Source organism: Schistocerca serialis, chromosome 5 (assembly GCF_023864345.2).
Source record: "Schistocerca serialis cubense isolate TAMUIC-IGC-003099 chromosome 5, iqSchSeri2.2, whole genome shotgun sequence".
Lineage (NCBI taxonomy): Eukaryota > Metazoa > Arthropoda > Insecta > Orthoptera > Acrididae > Schistocerca > Schistocerca serialis.
The window spans coordinates 614,328,181-614,346,681 of record NC_064642.1 but is presented as its reverse complement, the minus strand read 5'-3'; the positions used below and the strand labels follow the sequence as shown (position 1 = coordinate 614,346,681).

Genomic DNA, 18,501 nt, shown 5'->3' with positions numbered 1-18,501 from the left:
GAGCATGAGTGTAGAATGACCAATCCAGCGACTAGGGTAAGAGACGTACGTACGCTTCACTAACGTAAATGAAATGTGTTGTACCTCAGAAACCATTCGGACGAGGGCATATGTCCATATGAAGTTTTTCGCTTGAAGTTATCGTTGCTGTCATATCCCTGTATATTGACCATCCCCCCCAGGGACACCCTGTATAGCTCAGCATTAGCTCACGCAAGTGGAATGGTAATCAGTTTCGACTTCTTACAGACTCCTCATCTCACTAAAAGCATTCTGGGTATATTGAGGCGCCATCTTATAAAATGCTTAAAACATTAAAACATACCGATGTTTCGGCTGAGTTGCAACGGCTTTCCTCAGGGCAAACACCAATTAGCTAGTATGTGGTTGCATCAGTGTATCGCTTTTCTGCCGGTGCCACAAGACCACCGACGTTACATTTGTTGGATTTTATTGACCCAAAAATAACATTGATGGTTATAAGGAGAGAGGGAGGGATTTGTAGGTAACTATTTGTAGTTTGACGATTTGCTGGCAACTGGCAGCCCGTTGCCAATCAGCGACAAGCTTTTGAGGCAGCGCAGAGGAACAATGCCAGTCGTGCAAACACTGTTTGGCCGGTCCCGGAAGTGTCCACTGAAGGCAGTAAGCCACAAATAGTCAGCCACCATGGATATGTGAAGTCGGTGGTCGTTGGGCACTGTCAGAAAAGTGATACATCGAGCCGGCTGCGGTGGCCGTGCGGTTCTAGGCGCTTCAGTCTGGAACCGCGCGACTGTTACGGTCGCAGGTTCGAATCCTGCCTCGGGCATGGCTGTGTGTGATGTCCTTAGGTTAGTTAGGTTTAAGTAGTTCTAAGTTCTAGGGGACTGATGACCTCAGATGCTAAGTCCCATAGTGCTCAGAGCCATTTGAACCATTTGATACATCGATGCAACCATATCCTGGTAATCAGTATTTTTTTGGAAGAACGCCATTGCAAATTGGCCGAAACGTCAGTATATTTTAGTATTTTGAGTATTTTATATGATGACATGGAAAGATACCCAGAATACTTTTAATAAGATTGACAGCGGTCTTATTTTAAACTGTAGAGTGCAACCCCACCACACTCCCACTATCATGGTGACCGTCACAAGCATTCTGCTGTCACCTCTGTACTTGCGAGAAGTTCACAAGATGCGGATCTATGATGTCCATTGGTCTGGGGTTACGGACTAATATGGGCGCTATAGGTAATTGGAAGTGGCCGGAAGTCGTTTGAAGAGGAGCAATTTTAAGGACAGAGGGGAAAATGTGCCATGGAAAGGGCCATGCGAAAAAAAACCTGGGTCAGTCTGGGCAAGGAGTACGGCCAGTAGCAGATTTCTCGCTATGTGCCTTGAAGCTTGCAAGAACAGGTTAGTTAGTAGTGGGTGCGGTGCAGTACCATAGCCAAGGCTCGTTGTAAGATTGTCAATCTGATCGATGAGAGGCATGCTGTTGGGCACCGGCGATATCCCATTGGCCAACTTCAGCTTGTGCATTCTGTAACAAGCCAAGTCGTCATCTGAGTGGTCGATTTGATTTTAAGATCAGCCTTTCTGTATGAAAGTTGAGTGGGGTGTGCTAGCATTGCATCTGTGTTCAGTTTCCTTGCTGTTGCCACATTGTCGGCTGTTTACTCAGCTAGCAGTGCCGTTAGATTTGCTGTATTGCAGGGACTCACCGATACTGCTTTGTTTGTGTGTGTTTAAATCGAGCTCACCATAGGTGGTTAATTACCCCTAAGGAGGAGTGTCTTGGGGTGATTATGCTTCCACCTATGGTTGTGGTCATAGTTGTGCAGGTTGAGAACGAAAGGGTTGACACGGGGCCCAGAACCCTACAAATTTATATCAAGTAACCATCTGTTAAAAACTGGTGATAGTAAAATATCTGCCAGCCGCTGTGTTCGAGCGGTTCTAGACGCTTCAGTCCAGAAGCGGCTGCTACGGTCGCAGGTTCGAATCCTACCTCAAGCATGGATGTGTGTGTTGTCCTTAGTATGTAGTTCTAAGTCTAGGGGACTGGTGACCTCAGATGTTAAGTCCCACAGTGCTTAGAGCCACTTGAACCATTTAGTAAAATACTACAAAACTAAACTGCAGAGCCAAAGACACTAGTACACCTGGCTAATATTGTGTAGGGCCCCCGCGAGCACACAGAAGTGCTTCAACATGAATTGGCATGGCCTCGACTAATGTCTGAAATAGTGCTGGAGGGAATTGACACCATGGATCTGCAGGGCTGTCCATAAATCAGTAAGAGTATGAGGGGGTGCAAATCTATTCTGAACAGCATGCTGCAAGGCATCCCAGACAAGCTCAATAAAGTTCATGTCTGGGGAGTTTGGTGGCCAGCGGAGGTGTTTAAACTCAGTAGAGTGTTCCTGGAGCCACTCTGTAGCAATTCTGGACATGTGGTGTGTCGTATTGTCCTAGTGGAATTGCCCAAGTATGTCTGAATTCACAATGGCCATGAGTGGATGCTTAGGTACGTGTCACCTGTCAGAGTCGTATCTAAACGATCAGGGGTCCCACATCACTCCAATTGCACATGCCCCACACCATTACAGAGCCTCCACCAGCTTGGACAGTCCCCTGTTAATATGCATGGACCATGGATTCCTGAGGTTGTCTCCATACCGGCACACTCCATCCGCTTGATACAATTTGAAACGAGACTCGTCCGACTACCAGGCAACATGTTTCAAGTTATCAACAATCCAATTTCAGTGTAAAGCTTTGTCTTGTGCAGTCATCAAAGGTACACGAGTGGGCCTTCACCCCCAAAAGCCTATATCAATGAAGTTTCGTTGAATGGCTCGCGCGCTGACACTTGTTGATGGCCCAGCAGCAATTTGCGGAAGGGTTGCACTTCTGTCACGTTGAACGATTCCGACTGGTCCCATTCTTGTTGGAAGTTTTCCCGGCCGCAGCGATGTCAGAGATTTGATACTTTATCGGATTCCTGATATTCATGGTACGCCAGTGAAATGGTCGTAAGGGAAAATCCCCACTTCATCACTACCTCGGGGATGCTGTGTCCAATCGCTCTTGTCCTGACTATGTTCAAACTCACTTAAATCTTGATAACCTGCAATTGTAGCAGCAATAACCAATATAACAAATGTGCCAGACGCTTTTTGTATTATATAGACGTTGCAAACCGCAGCGCCGTATTCTGTCTGTTTACGTATCTCTGTATTTGAATTTGCATGCCTACACCAGTTTCTTTGGCGCTTCAGTGTAAATTGCAAATTATATTAACATATATACACAATCATACACACTTCCATACGTTATGTGTCAACGCCCAGATGGCATTCACAGCGTAAATACTGTATCCGCACTCAGTTTGTTGCTGAAGGCTACAGCTGACTACAAGGGGTCATCAAAAAGTAAATTAAACGTTATTTTGGCAGGCCAAATAATGTTTGTTCAATGCTGCACTATACTTCAAAGAGACGTACAAGCATGACACTATTTTTCAATGTATCCAACAAGTTAATGTAAACAACGGCTAGAACGGTTTAGCAGTCATTCAACTCCTCAGCCACAGAGATCTGGTACTTGTTCACGAAGTCATTAGAGAAGCGCTGTGTGGGTGTGAACATCCTCACCTTGGGAAATCTCTTTCCATCCAGATGTTCTTTGAGCTTTCCAGAAGGTTGGAAATCGGATGGTGGGAAATCTGGACCACCTGATCAGTGTCACCCTCGTCTCTGCGACCGCTGGCCGCGACATTGCATTTGGTCCATATGTCGTCAGAATTTCACGGCAAATCTGTGTGCTATTCAGACGTTTTGGCCATAGGATTCGTACTGTCCCACATACTTAAGCTTTGAATCACTTTCCCAGTTGCCGCACCATTTCACTCCCACTGTGAGTTGCAGATGTCCGTAAAGCAGCAGAACTAGGGTGACCAGACGTTCAGATAAATTCCGACATGTCCTCCTCTTTATCTGCTTGTTCCGGTTCCGGGCAGATTTTTATTTTGTCCTCCTTATTCGCAAAGTTGACCATAAGAAAGTTATATTTGCAATTATTCCCATTCTCTTAATCTCTTCTTCAGTATCTTATCTATAGATGGCATTAGGATTATCGATATTTCACTACTGATGGTACATCGATCCATAAGCGAGTGCAAGTATCGATTATTTAAAGTTTCCATTCCGTATTTTCAGTTCAGGATTCACATTGTCTTGGCTTGGCATTGTAGGATTCATGCCATGTTTGCATTACTGATGTATGAGTGTGGTTTGCTGTTTATTGATAGTTGTTCCATTGATTTAATGTGTGGCTTTGATGAAGAAGTTAAAATTTTTATGAAGAAAGCTAGTTGCTGTATAAATCGTACCATGAACATTTAAAACGATGGCTCTGTATGTTTCACTACTTTTCCTGCTAAACAAACCTACACTTCTACAGAAAACTGGATCTTCAGAGAAATACCCATGAAAGTTAAGGAATGTATGTTATGTCTATTTATTAATTCATTTATTAAATTTGAATGTATCTCTCCGTGCCTTTTTGGAGCTGTTTGTCCAATTTCTTTATACGTCTGCATCTGGTATGTCTCTGCAGGAAACCCAGAACATGTACACTCTTATGAAAATGCGCCACTCTTGTTGCACAGTGGACTTAGCGTGACATGACACATGTAACTTTCTTTCCAAAGTCCTTACGTCCATGGTCACCGTAGCATGTAGACGCCAAAAAAGTGTAGATTTTCAACTGTTTCTGAAAACTGGGATGTGTCTTAATTGGCCTCTATGGTGTCTTTAAGGACTAAATTTAAATGGTGACTTGCAAAATAAACTAAATGTTGTTAATGTATTGATTTATTTTTGTACACATCACCTCAAAGTCCTAAAACGTACCAGCTCTTATTACACATATATTGACCACTTATTCTCCGTCCACAGCTCATTGCCTAGTGATTAGTGGTGCTGACACTGGATCACGGGGTCCCAGGTTCGATTCCCGCATGGATTGGGGATTTTCTCTGCCTGGGGATTGGGTGTTTGTGTTGTCCTTATCATTTCATCATCATTCAGGAGACTGCAAGACGGGAAACTGGAAAGATTGGGAATTTGTACGAGCGCTGATAACCACACCGTTGAGTGCCCCAAAAACCAAAATACTCGTGTGTGTGTGTGTGTGTGTGTGTGTGTGTGTGTGTGTGTGTTTTTTGTGTTGTGTTGTGTTGTCCTTAGCGTAAATTAGACCACCAGCACCACCACCACCACCACCACCACTTAGCGTCCCCTACAGGTGCGGATCTAAGGGGGGAGAGAAATATCAATCCCTCCTCTCCCCCAAGCAACGATTCAGTAGGAGCATTTATCTTTGTTACATACATCACACTCCGAATTTCACAGCTGTATTTCGGAAATACATATGCATGAAAATTAAATTGTCTCAAAATGGCAAGGAATTCTAGGAGTTACTGGTTATGTTTAATATCTTCAATATCATAGGATACTTTACAATTGCTCGAGCAAGAGTCTAGCCACATGTGTGGGTTCCAGCCTGACCGCTGACATGCAAGCAAGGTGAAGGAGCACATTCGCAGATACTCAGTGTCGACATTAAACGAGACTCGTTTCGTGCTTCGACAACAAACCCGCCTCGATTCGTCAGCCCACGAGTAGTACCAAAAAAATACAAGAAGTTATTCACGTAAGTTTCTGGGTGTGCGTGCATGAGTTCCTTTCTCTGTATTCTACTCAATTAGCGATTCACAAGCTGATCTTGCCAACAAATAACAATGTCTTTTACAATAAGGTAATTGCACAAGATCCCGTATTGCTATGTAAACATGAGCTGTCATGTTTGATTCACGAGTTAATATTTGCAATACATTTCGTAGTGTTTTATGATGTCAGAGACGCTAGACTGTTTTTGCAGTGATAAATTATCCGATACTGCTCTGGGAAGATCAAGTAACAAATTTTACTCCAGTAGCTCCAGCCTAGTTGTGCCCCTAGCGTAACTTTAACGTAGATGTAGCCATACACCAAGAAAAAAAGAAACAAACAGTAAGGCTGACTTCCCAAATATGGGTGCAAACAGCTGAAAGAAACTGCTTCCTCTCACTTCCACATTCGCATAGCTACAGTAAGCAGACCAGTGTTCACAATTGTAACGCAAAATGAAATACAGAGTGCACGCTTCAGTGACAAAAATCATGGGATATCTGCTAATGTCAAGTGGGACCTCCTTTTGCCGGTGTAGTGCAGCATTTCGATGTAGCATGGACTCAACAGCTCGTTGAAAGACCCCTGCAGAAATATTGAGTAATCCTGCCTCTATAGCCGTAAAATGTTGCCATTGCATGATTTTGTGCATGAACTGCCCTCTCAATTATGTCCCACAAATGTTCGGTGGGATTCATGTTGGGCGATTTGCGTGGCCAAATCGTTTTCTCAAATTGTCCAGAATGTTCTTCAAACCAATCATGAACAACATGGCCCAGTGACATGGCGCATTGTCATCCATAAAAATTCCATCATTGTTTGGAAATGTGAAGTGCATGACCATCTGGAAAGGATCTCAGAGTAGCTGAATGTAACCACATCCAGTCAATGGTTGGTTCAATTGGACCAGAGGAGCCATTCCATGCCGTGTAAACACAGCCCACACCACTATGGAGCCACACCAGCTTACACAGTGCGTCGCTGAAAACTTGGGTCTGTGGCTTCGTGGCACCTGTGCCACAATTGGACCTTACCATCAGTTCTTACTAGTAGAAATCAGGACTCATCTAACCAGATCACGGTTTTCCGATCGTCTAGGATCCAGCTGATATGTCCGTGAGCCCAGGAGAAGTGTTGCTGGTGATGTCGAGCACTCGCTTCGGTAGTCAGCTGCAATAGTGCATTAACGCCAAATCTCGCCATAACGGATACTTTTGTCGTTCGTCCCACATTGATTTCTATGGTTACTTCACACAGTGTTGTTTCTCTGTTAGCACTGACAACTCTACAAAAAAGCCACTGCTCTTGCTCATTAAGTGAAGGTCATCAACAACAGCATTGTCCGCCATGGGTGGTAATGCTTGAAATTTGGTATACTCGGCAGACTCTTGACACTGTGGATCTCGGAATATGGAATTCCCTAACCATTTTCGAAACTGAATGTTCCCTGCTTCTAGCTCCAGCTACCATTCTGCATCAAAGTCTGTTAATTCCCGTTGTCCATCCAGAATCACATCGGATACCGTTTGACATGAATCACTTGAGTACAAATGACAGCTCCACCAGTGCACCAGCTTTTTATACCTTGTGCACGCGCCACTGCCGTCATCTTGGTATGTGTGTATCGCTCTCCCTTTGTCACCTCAGTATATGTTGTAAATTATGCTGTGGGAATTTCTTGCTATTGTAGTTCTGAACATCAGTTGCATGATACATATATCTGTCAAATTTTCGGAAGAATACCTTTCAAATGCTATGAGGGTGAATCAGATATAAACCATGGTTTTTGTTTAATGCACATTTTTATAAATGGAGAGCAGCACAATTTTTGCTCATTGTTTCTTTTGTTTCCAGTGATTGTTCTTCGCAGCTAGATAATGGTTGTACACCACCACCTACTTAATGTTCATTCTGAGTGGTACCATTTCTTTAATCAGAATCACAATGTCAGACCAAGAGGTAACTACCAGCACCTGTTGTGCAACACATTATAACCAAGCTCCCCACAACAGAGGGCGTAAAACCGTCTGAAATTTTGAAAACACTTGCGGCACATTTACGGAACAAGACCCTGAGAAAGACTTAACTACACATATGACACAGAAAGTTTTTAAGAGGATAAGAAACAGTTGAAAATGCAGCTTGCCGATGACGCCCAAGGATCAGCATGACTTGGGAGAATATTCGCATTGTTAACCATCTTATTGAAGACAATAGCCGAATAACAGTTGCTGAAATTGCTAATGAGGTTGGCGTCCCAGTTCCATTTGGCTCACTTGCTCGATTGGTATTTTTCTGTTTACAGAGAATCACTGTCTCTAAATTACCAATACCACTGCACAGCACTCTGTTTACATTGTGGTTCCTTTTCATAATCCCTTATGAATGCACACTGATAAACATTTTACATATACCAACACACAAAAACCCTTTTTTTTGTCACCATTTTGTCAAGGCACTGCCTCGTAATGCTAGCGGATGCTCACAATGCAAACTGGGTGAGTTTAAAGTTCTATCCATGCATCCATCAGTCATACTTGTACACCGAATACTTTAATAAATATACAACTTTGAAAACGAGTAAATCATAGTAATCCTGTACAATGAAAACGCAGCTAAGCCACCTGAAAGCACGTTGGAAAAACGTACTCGAACTGGCTCTGGGTTCCGGATTATGTCTGGTGCAGGCAGCCATAGCTTCGTAATAGGCAGCTGAAGCAGAGTGCCAGTTATTTTATTACACTTATTAATATATCAGGTTCCATGGAACCATACAAGCTAATGTTACTTTGGGCGTGGGAAAAGTTGGTACATAGTTAACAATGATGAATTACATAACACAAAAAGCATTGTGAGAGAATATACGAATAAATGATACTTTGCAGAGAAAATCCTGAACCATAGTGTAGAACCGCTTTGCAGAATAGGAGTGCCACTGGAAGGAATCATTGCAACTTAGATCTGAATACTTGAGATTTATCACCAATTTATTTTATTTCTGCTCGAAGCCTATTGAAAATGGAAAGTTACTGAATATTGCACACCTTTATGTACATTGCTTAAGAATTTTGTAGCCAATTACATGTAATCACATGTGTGTCTGGGTGGAGGGTGGGGGGGGGGGCAGCACAAGTAAGCATACTAATGGTGCAGTCTGAATCGACCAGAACCCATTTAGCTCATATTCAGGGTCAGTCCAAAACATGTTTTCCATACAAGTGACTTCCCATTTGCATGACTGTAGTGCCACCACCAGTGATCAAAGCACTGCCAGTGGTGATGCTGGCACTGCACATTCTCATGCAGCCGGCCACAGTCTAGCTTGTAAACACTTTGACGAGTCAGTGGGTACACCGACTGTTGTATTTATTTATGTGCAGCTCACACTGGCCAGTGTTGTGACTGAGAAGTTGCCAACCCATATTGTGAAGTTGGTGGTGGTACAACAATAGGTCTGCCTGGCTGTATTGTCATTTGGCTTCCCTGCTGGGATATAGCCGCCTGTTTCCACTATTCCTTTCCATCTTAATTCAAACTTTTTCTCTTGTCTTTCATTTGTGAGTCAGGAGAATCTAGGGGCTTCCCATAGTTGCCCCTGGTATATCTTCAAAGCAGATAAAGTCTGCTGCAATACAGGGTGGTCCATGGATAGTGACCGGGCCAAATATCTCACGAAATAAGCATCAAATGAAAAAACTACAAAGAACGAAACTCGTCTAGCTTGAAGGGGGAAACCAGATGGCGCTATGGTTGGCCTGCTAGATGGCACTGCTATAGGTCAAACGGATATCAACTGCGTCTTTTTTTTAAATACGAACCCCCATTTTTATTACATTTTTGCGTAGAACGTAAAGAAATATTAATGTTTTAGTTGGACCACTTTTTTCGCTTACAGATAGCGCTGTAATAGTCACAAACGTATAAGTACGTGGTATCACGTAACATTCCGCCAGTACGGATGGTATTTGCTTCATGATGCAGTACCAATTGCAGAAAAGGTCGATATCGTGTTGATGTATGGCTATCGTGATCAAAATGCCCAATGGGCGTGTGCTGTGTATGCTGCTCGGTATCCTGGACATCATCCAAGTGTCCGGACCGTTCGCTGCATAGTTACGTTATTTAAGGAAACAGGAAGTGTTCAGCCACATGTGAAACATCAACCACGACCTGCAACAAATGATGATGCCCAAGTAGGTGTTTTAGCTGCTGTTGCGGCTAATCCACACATCAGTAGCAGACAAATTGCGCAAGAATCGGGAATCTCAAAAACGTCTGTGTTGAGAGTGCTACACCAATATCGATTGCACCCGTACCATATTTCTATGCACCAGGAATTGTATGGCGACGACTTTGAATGTCGTGTACAGTTCTGCCATGGGGCACAAGAGAAATTACGGGACAATGACAGGTTTTTTGCACGCGTTTTTTTTAGCGATGAAGCATCATTCACCAACAGCGGTAACGTAAACCAGCATAATATGCATTATTGGGCAACAGAAAGTCCACAATGGCTACGACAAGTGGAGCATCAGCGACCTTGGCAGTTTAATGTATGGTGCGGCATTATGGGAGGAAGGATAATTGGCCCCCATTTTATCGATGGCAGTCTAAATGGTGCGATGTATGCTGATTTCCTACCTGATGTTCTACCGATGTTACTACAAGATGTTTCTCTCCATGACAGAATGGCGATGTACTTTCAACATGATGGATGTCCGGCACATAGCTCGCGTGCGGTTGAAGAGGTATTGAATAGCACATTTCATGACAGGTGGATTGGTCGTCGAAGCACCATACCAAGGCCCGCACATTCACCGGATCTGACGTCCCCGGATTTCTTTATGTGTGGAAAGTTGGAGGATATTTGCTATCTTGATCCACCGACAACGCCTGATAACATGCGTCAGCGCATTGTCAACGCATGTGCAAACATTACGGAACGCGAACTACTCGCTGTTGAGAGGATTGTCGTTACACATATTGCCAAATGCATTGAGGTTGACAGACATCATTTTGAGCATTTATTGCATTAATGTGGTATTTACAGGTAATCACGCTGTAACACCATGCGTTCTCAGAAATGATAAGTTCACAAAGGTACATGTATCACATTGGAACAACCGAAATAAAATGTTCAAATGTACCTATGTCTTGTATTTTAATTTAAAAAACCTACCTGTTTCCAACTGTTCATCTAAAATTGTGAACCATACGTTTGTGACTATTACAGTATCATCTATCACAAAGTGAAAAAAGTGGTCCAACTAAAACATTCATATTTCCTTACGCACTATACGAATATGTAATAAAAAATGGGGGTTCCCATTTAAAAAAAACGCAGTTGATATCCAATGGCAGCGCCATCTAGGGGGCCAACCATAGCGCCATCTGGTTTCCCCCTTCAAACTAGACAAGTTTCGTTCTTTGTAGTTTTTTCGTTTGACACTTATTTCATGAGATATTTGGCCCTGTCACGCTCAATGGACCACCCAGTATACTCGGTCAACTTTCATGCATTGAATCTCAGAATAAAAGCAGCTGTCTTTTCAAGCTCATCATTAACCATGACATTGTTTCCTTTGGTGACACCTTCCCATTCCATTCACGTAGTGCTTTAGTATCGGTATTCATGATGTCCCAATAGCTTACAAACTCTGTAGGTTTACTGCAATCAAACAATGTGTTCAGCTGACTTGTGGAATACTTTCTAAGTATTTTTGCATTTAACATTTTGTATACGTGTAGATTTCATATTATTGACCAGCGTTTGTAGTTAAACAATCACTTCATGGCTGAAATTTGCTCTGCAACTCCTTACAACACTTTACGCATGTAGAAATGTGGCAATTTCTCAAATTTGCATTCTGCATATTTAATAACAATGAAAATATTATTTACTGTGGGATATGTCTGTTACTGTCAATAGTCTCTCTAGTACTGACAGATTTTCTGATGGACTAGCTACACAAAGTCTCTCTGTTGTTCGAGTGTTGATACTCTGATATCAGGTGCCACAGGGGTTGAATGCCCACCGGAGGAGATGGACCTTGATAGCTGATAGTGGCCACAGTAGCCATGCTACGCTTGTGTGGCGAGTGTGCTACTGCCTCGCTATATGAGATTGCCAACCAATACCATTCCATGCGACCAGTATTTACACAGTTGCACAGTGTGCAATCAGTTCAGTGCTCGCACTTGAGATGTATGGATGGATCTTCACTGTACTAGACCTGCTGGATGACTACTTTGCCTGTCACTCAGTTATTCTCTCTGGTTGCACCTTGGATTTTTCTCTCCATTGCTCTTGATCTTGTTGTCATCACTGTGGTGACTGCTCTGCATAGTGCCTCATTGTCATAAGGTTGTTTGACCTTGTACTTGTATGTTGTCTTGACCATGGTCTGTCTATTGTGTTTAATTCTCCCTACCATTGGGTTGGGATACTCTTCCGCAGGCAGCTCTCTCTGTGTCTGCATTCACCAATGTGCACACGAACATCTGCCTACAGTGGATATAGCAAATACTACCTAATATACCACTCAAACTACCAGGAATATTTTGTAGGATCCATTTGCATTCACCAAGCAGGTAGGGAAGTAATGGTCCACGTAGAAGGAGCCTCACTCATCTAGGTGAGATATGACAGGACATGACAAGTGCCACAGAGTTTACCTGCTAACTAATGTTTTGCCTCAATAGCCATCCATCTCATCAGAACTTAGGACACTTTTGAGACTGAAATTTTTTTATAGTGTTTGTGTACATCATTGTTATCTAGACTGTTAAGCAAAACCACCTCTCCCTGTGACATACAATATTCCGCTGCAATGCTTCAAGGTCACTGGTGCTTGCACAGAGCTTACAGAAAAAGTGGACTGATGGCATTCATTAGTTCTCTGTTCAGAAAGTCTGGGTTTCTGAGAATGGTACCCAGCCTGAACTAGCCAGATATCCTGAGGTCCTCACCATATGGCATAAATCACGTGGCATGGATGACTTATTGAATGTCATGGATGTGTAGAGCATTAAACTGCTGCCAACAGTACCTTGGCATAGAGAACTGGATCAACTGAATATATCAGACATGAAGGAACACAATGGAACAATTAAAGTCTCCTAGTGTGCTGCTTAATATTCATCAAATGTTCAGGCACACAATAACCACATAGTCAGGAAAATCAAGGATCATCTGCGTCACAAGTCCAGAAATGAGTTTGTGGGAAAAGTAAATTTGTTGATGCATTGGGAGGATATTGTGAAAGTTTTGAACATTGACTATCGGAAAAATGTTGTCTCAGGTCATTTGCTTGGCTTACATCATAAAGCACTGACTTTTCACATTTTTAATGAAACTAGTTCTTTTCACTGCATGGCAATAATTATGAAGGCAGCTCAATAAGTATCAGTATGCTAATTTACTTTTTTTAAAAATAAATATGTTTCTCAATCTGGTCTTCTTTTAGCAATAGAGACTTCCCCTACTGCTTCAGTCATTTTCTGTAGCCCCTCATAAAACAGAGATCATCAAGCTCTCTCCAATATGGCACTCTTGATGATGCCATCCACATTTTAACAGAATTTAACCTGCAAGCAATTTCTTCATGTTTGGGAACAGAAAGAGTGTAGAAAACCAGCAGGTTAGAGAATTAGGAGGCATGGTGAGAGTGGAGCAGAAGTTCATGCTGCTTTGTAGTGGCAACACCGGATGAATGTGCTTGCACATTGTCATGGTGAAACAATTTCTTCCTTCAATTTCTTGCTGAAGCAGCTCAAGATCTCTAAATAGTATTTCCCAGTGTCAGTTTTTACTTTTCCTAAGAAGTTTGTGAATGTGACACCCTTCACATCCTAAAAAATCGCCACTCTAGCTAAAGCAAAGTCAAACTTATAGCACACAGAACTGCTGGTCCTGACGACAACTGTTGGTACGTAGTGGTAGAAATTATGACTGCTTATAATTAAACTGACAGTGTTCAGAGTGCTGCAGTGTGGGCTGTACACATCGTAGGTATGTTCATTAATCAGTGTGATTGCACAATATGCTCAAAAAATAATAGTTCCACTTTCTGCCACAAGGTGAAAATATGGCACTGCTAGCAGTCAGAATGTGAAATGTCTCCTGTTTGATGTCAGTGTACAGTTGTCATTTGGCAGTGTGTGTTGATTTCTTTTTTGAAGTGACTATTGGTGTAAAGGGTTAAGAAGGTTGAAGTTTTCTGTACAAAATGGAATGGCTATTGAGAAGAAAGGCCATGTACTGCTGGTAAAGTTAAAAAAAATGGATCTGAGCTCTATGAGACTTAACATCTGTGGTCATCAGTCCCCTAGAACTTAGAACTACTTAAACCTAACTAACCTAAGGACATCGCACACATCCATGCCCGGGGCAGAATTTGAACCTGCGACCGTAGCGGTCACGCGGTTCCAGACTGAAGCACCTAGAACCGCACAGCCACACCGGCTGGCGCTGGTAAAGTTGTTTTATCAGAAAAGCAACAATAGCAGTGCTGCAGTGCAGGAATATTTCTGTCAGAAACAGCTTTGAAGAGGTCCCACATCAGTAAATAGGGTGCAGAATATAATCAAGAAATTTGAACAAACAGGTGAATTAGGCGGTGCAGCAGCAAGAGGGAAATGTCCCATTCCTATGACCGTTGTTGATGAACTTGCTGTAGCTGTAGTTGACTGTGCAGTACAAGCTTCAATTTCTGCATCCAGTGCTCAAGATGTGTCATGAGAATTCTCTCGCCCCTGGTCAATAGTTCAAAAGATTTTGTGGCATATTTTACACTAATATTCCTACAATATTCAGAATGTGCATCAAACAAAGCCCCAAGATAGGCTACAAGCCTGACTTTGTCCATTGTTTTTTGGCACATATGGAAAGGGATGACATGTGGACGGGAAATATTCTTCAGAAGGACGAGGCACATTTTGCTCAGTATGGTCCGTGAATGCACAGAGCTATTACATATGGGGTTCTACGCCACCACACATCATGCAGGAGCATCCAGTGCACTCAGCTTGTGTAACTGTGTGGCTTGGTTTCACAAGCTCAACCATTCTCAGTCCATTTTTCTTTGAGGAGATAATACCTCATAGGCCGGTTATGTACACAGTGACATCTTCACGTTATAAGGACCTCTTGTGCAACACATGATTCCAGCTTTGCAAGGACGCAATTGTGTCCACATCACTATTTGCATGTAAGATGGAACATTACCACATATAGATTGCCAGGTAAAATATTTGTTTCGTGAAACTTCCAGTAACAACCTCATCATGTCAAGGCAACTTCAAGGTGCATGGCCTTCCAGACTCACTGACCTAAATCCATGTGACTTCTGACTGTGGGGACATTTGGAAGATCATGTCTATCATGGATGTATCCATACTCTTCCTGATCTAAAGGATAACATATCACTCCAATTACAGTTGATAGGCTGCAAGAAACTGTTGACCATGCCATGCTATGGATGCAGCATGTTGCTGAGTTTGGAGATCATACTGAACACATGTTGGAACTTGTGACCATTTCCTAATAGAAGTGCCAGAACCACCCACATCATTCTTCCCCTTTTCCTTCACCTGCACCACATTCTGACTGCTTACAGTGTCATGTTTTCACCTGATGGCAGAAATTGGAACTATTATTTTTTCATTATACTCTGCAAATACTCTGATTGGTGAACATAACTATATTGTTTCAGTGTCCTGCACTGTAAATGCCCTGCATTACAGCATTTGTAACACCATGAATTTAATTATAACCACCCAGTAGCAATATTATTCTTAATGTCTACATCATATAACCATGCCCCATTTTTTAGAATAGATTTATATAGGCAACCTACAGTTTTGATTGGTGCTTACTTTCCAATCTACAATGATGAGTTAAGATCTCAACAACAGCGGCAAAAAAATGAAAAATGTCCTTCTGATCTTATTTAAATTTCTTCAGGACCACCTTCATAGTTGAAATCCGCTGTTGTACATCAGCAGCCATTACAGCACCAATTGGGCTGATATTTTTACTATTTGTGAATCTTCAGGTTTTGGCGGCGAAAAGACTGTTCCATTAAGTTTCAGGTGTGCAGCCACAAGAATTCTCCTTCTTCTTTTAATATTTCTGCTGTATAACGTTCAGGCATCTTCAGAGTGAGCCGCAAGACTGCCGCTCCAGTGCTCGCTTCATCTCTTTATACTCGTGTGAATGTGGCCTTTCTTACATTGGACAACAACTCATACTGTCCAAGAAAGACGTACAGAACACCAGAGGTACACACAACTTTTACAACCTAACAAGTCGGTAGTGGAAGAGCACTGTATCGACACTGGTTGAATGACAACATCGAAATTTTGGCAACTACATCCAAGTGTTAGGGGAATTGGTATAATACCCTGAGTTCTACCTGGCCACCATCTAACCCTACAGGATGCCTAAATCTACCACTGAAACACCATTCAAAGTCAAGTGGACAAGTAATGACAGATCCCGTACTCCTGCAGAGGAGAAAGGATCCACAGGAGGGGAAAGTACTTGAAGTGCCTTTGGCGCTGGTATCACAAGTACGTGATCCTCCAGAGCTCTTACAACACATCATTTTGCAGCAGTTGCCAATAGTTTGACATAGGCAAGGTAATTTCCAGCTGCTTGTGAACATCAACTGACTCATTTAGTGTCCAAGAACATCATTCACTGCATTGTGGCTGGTGCCTTGTATTACAGGATAGTGGCCAAATAACTTTAAATTAAGCCTGTTGACTATCTTTTAATCCATTGAGCTAAAAAAAACTACTAACTCCCTATAAGAATTGAGGCATAAGACAAGATTTCTATCAAGGCAAAGAAAAACCTGTGGTAAAAATTACAAGTTTCCTAAAATATTTTGAGGTCGGTTACAGTTGTTAACGACCTTGAAAATAGTGTTAATTTATGGTAAATGTACGACCACAGCATTTTGCTGTGTGCCTCTTACTGTTGGTACCTGCAAATAATACAATAGGTATAACCTTCTGAAGGAGGGCACTAAATGCCCAAAACTGGTAAAGAAATTAAATTTCTTTTATGTAATTCATTGCTTATTACTTAATTAAATGTAGATAATGTATACTCCTCTTGAAGGGAAAACTAAATGTAACACAATACATTAATTACAATATCTGCTACATTAACTAAACCACAAGCAATATACTATGAATTTGATTAAGCACGGAAAACTGTAACTTTTGAAAATGTACATTTATCTGCATTGATATACAATGAAACTGAGGGTGATCTAGCATAATGTTTGTGCAGCTATTACCAGTGAATATCACTTGATGAACTTCTTTGCATAAATGTAATGAATTATCATTTAATACCACCCAGAGTTGTCATTTTTTTCTATATTTGTTGTGCAGTTCCACAGTTTCTGTCTTAGACCATTATCAGATGTTACACAAAACCATAGAAATCTCCGCTCCTGTGTACATTTTAACAGTGACCACAATCATGTGGCTTACGAGTGCAGATGTCGTAGCTGTCATAAAATTGATAGCACTAACACCATTAGTATGGGAGTAATAGTATAATGAATAAAGAAAAATGACAATGACTGGTGGCATTAAATCATTTAAAGAAGTATTAATCCTTGAGTTACACCTGGTCCTGTTGTTACAGAGGGTGATCTGTGCCATTCAAAATATGGAGGGTCTGGGGTGTGTCTGCATATCAATTCATGTCCATCAGCTATCCGCATGGTGCGTGAAGGTATTGTGCCAGACATATGTGGATTCCGAGGAAGCACAGCCATAGTGTGCTGTGAAGATGATGCTGCCTCCAATCAACTAATCGCAGGAAATTCACCACCTAGGTATGAAACCTTATCTTAAAACTCTTTTTTACATGTTACGCTTGACTCTTCTTACTACAGTAGGTACTAGTAACCAGTAGTTGAACTGACTGACTATTTGCAGCTTTAAGTACGTCATGTGCTGCACTCTTTCTGGGCATGATGACAAATAATGACTTGAATTAAAATTACACCATCGCTACAGGTAGGTGCAGCTGTACTTGCTTTGCCTCGGCAGTGCTCACTGAGGAAGTACCCTAAACATAATTCATATGCAAGTGCAATATATAAGAAAGGCAGCTGTGACAAAATATTGTATTTTTGTTGATATTGCATGATGGTTTGATAAACTATTGATTGTTGCCATGGCTATCTTGTAACATATGTTTACACTGCAGCATATGCACTGACTGTTTGTGTTTATAAACACTTCCTTAGAAAGCAAAATCGCTAAGTCAACACTGCACCTTGGCTGACTGATGAACTAAAACAGCTCATGAATCTCAGAGATGCTGCACATCGAGCATACAAGATACACCCTAAACCTGAAAATCACGCTGTATACAAGCAGAAACGAAACAAAGTCAGTCAAGCGGTGAGAAACGCTAAGCTCAGACATGCCCGTACATTAGCTGACAATAGATGTAGACCAGCTATCCTGTGGAAAAATCTCCGTAGTCTCGGTTTAGGCAAAATAAAAGTTGCAGAAAATCCCATGGTCCCAGCTGAAGAACTAAACCGATTCTTCGCATTACCTGCAACCAAAATTGATCCGCAAAAAAACAGAGAATCATTGATTACTTCATTGGGATGAACGACTATAGCAAAGAAAAATTCTATCTACAGCACGTCACTTGCAGTACTGTCAAGAAAGCCATAATGCGGATTAGATCAGCATCTACTGGACATGATGGTATCACTATCCAGATGGTAAAACTTATT

At 42.0% G+C, this 18,501-nt stretch overlaps 1 protein-coding gene across 1 annotated transcript in view; it reads left to right on the top strand.

Moving 5' to 3' along the window:
• The window catches only part of LOC126481306 (serine protease snake-like), a 264,390-nt gene that overhangs the window by 151,093 nt on the left and 94,796 nt on the right, over positions 1 to 18,501 (top strand). The window contains exon 2 of the mRNA XM_050104961.1: positions 17,388 to 17,580. Within this exon, the coding sequence (XP_049960918.1) occupies positions 17,388 to 17,580 (193 nt within the window). The remainder of the gene's footprint in view (positions 1 to 17,387; positions 17,581 to 18,501) is intronic.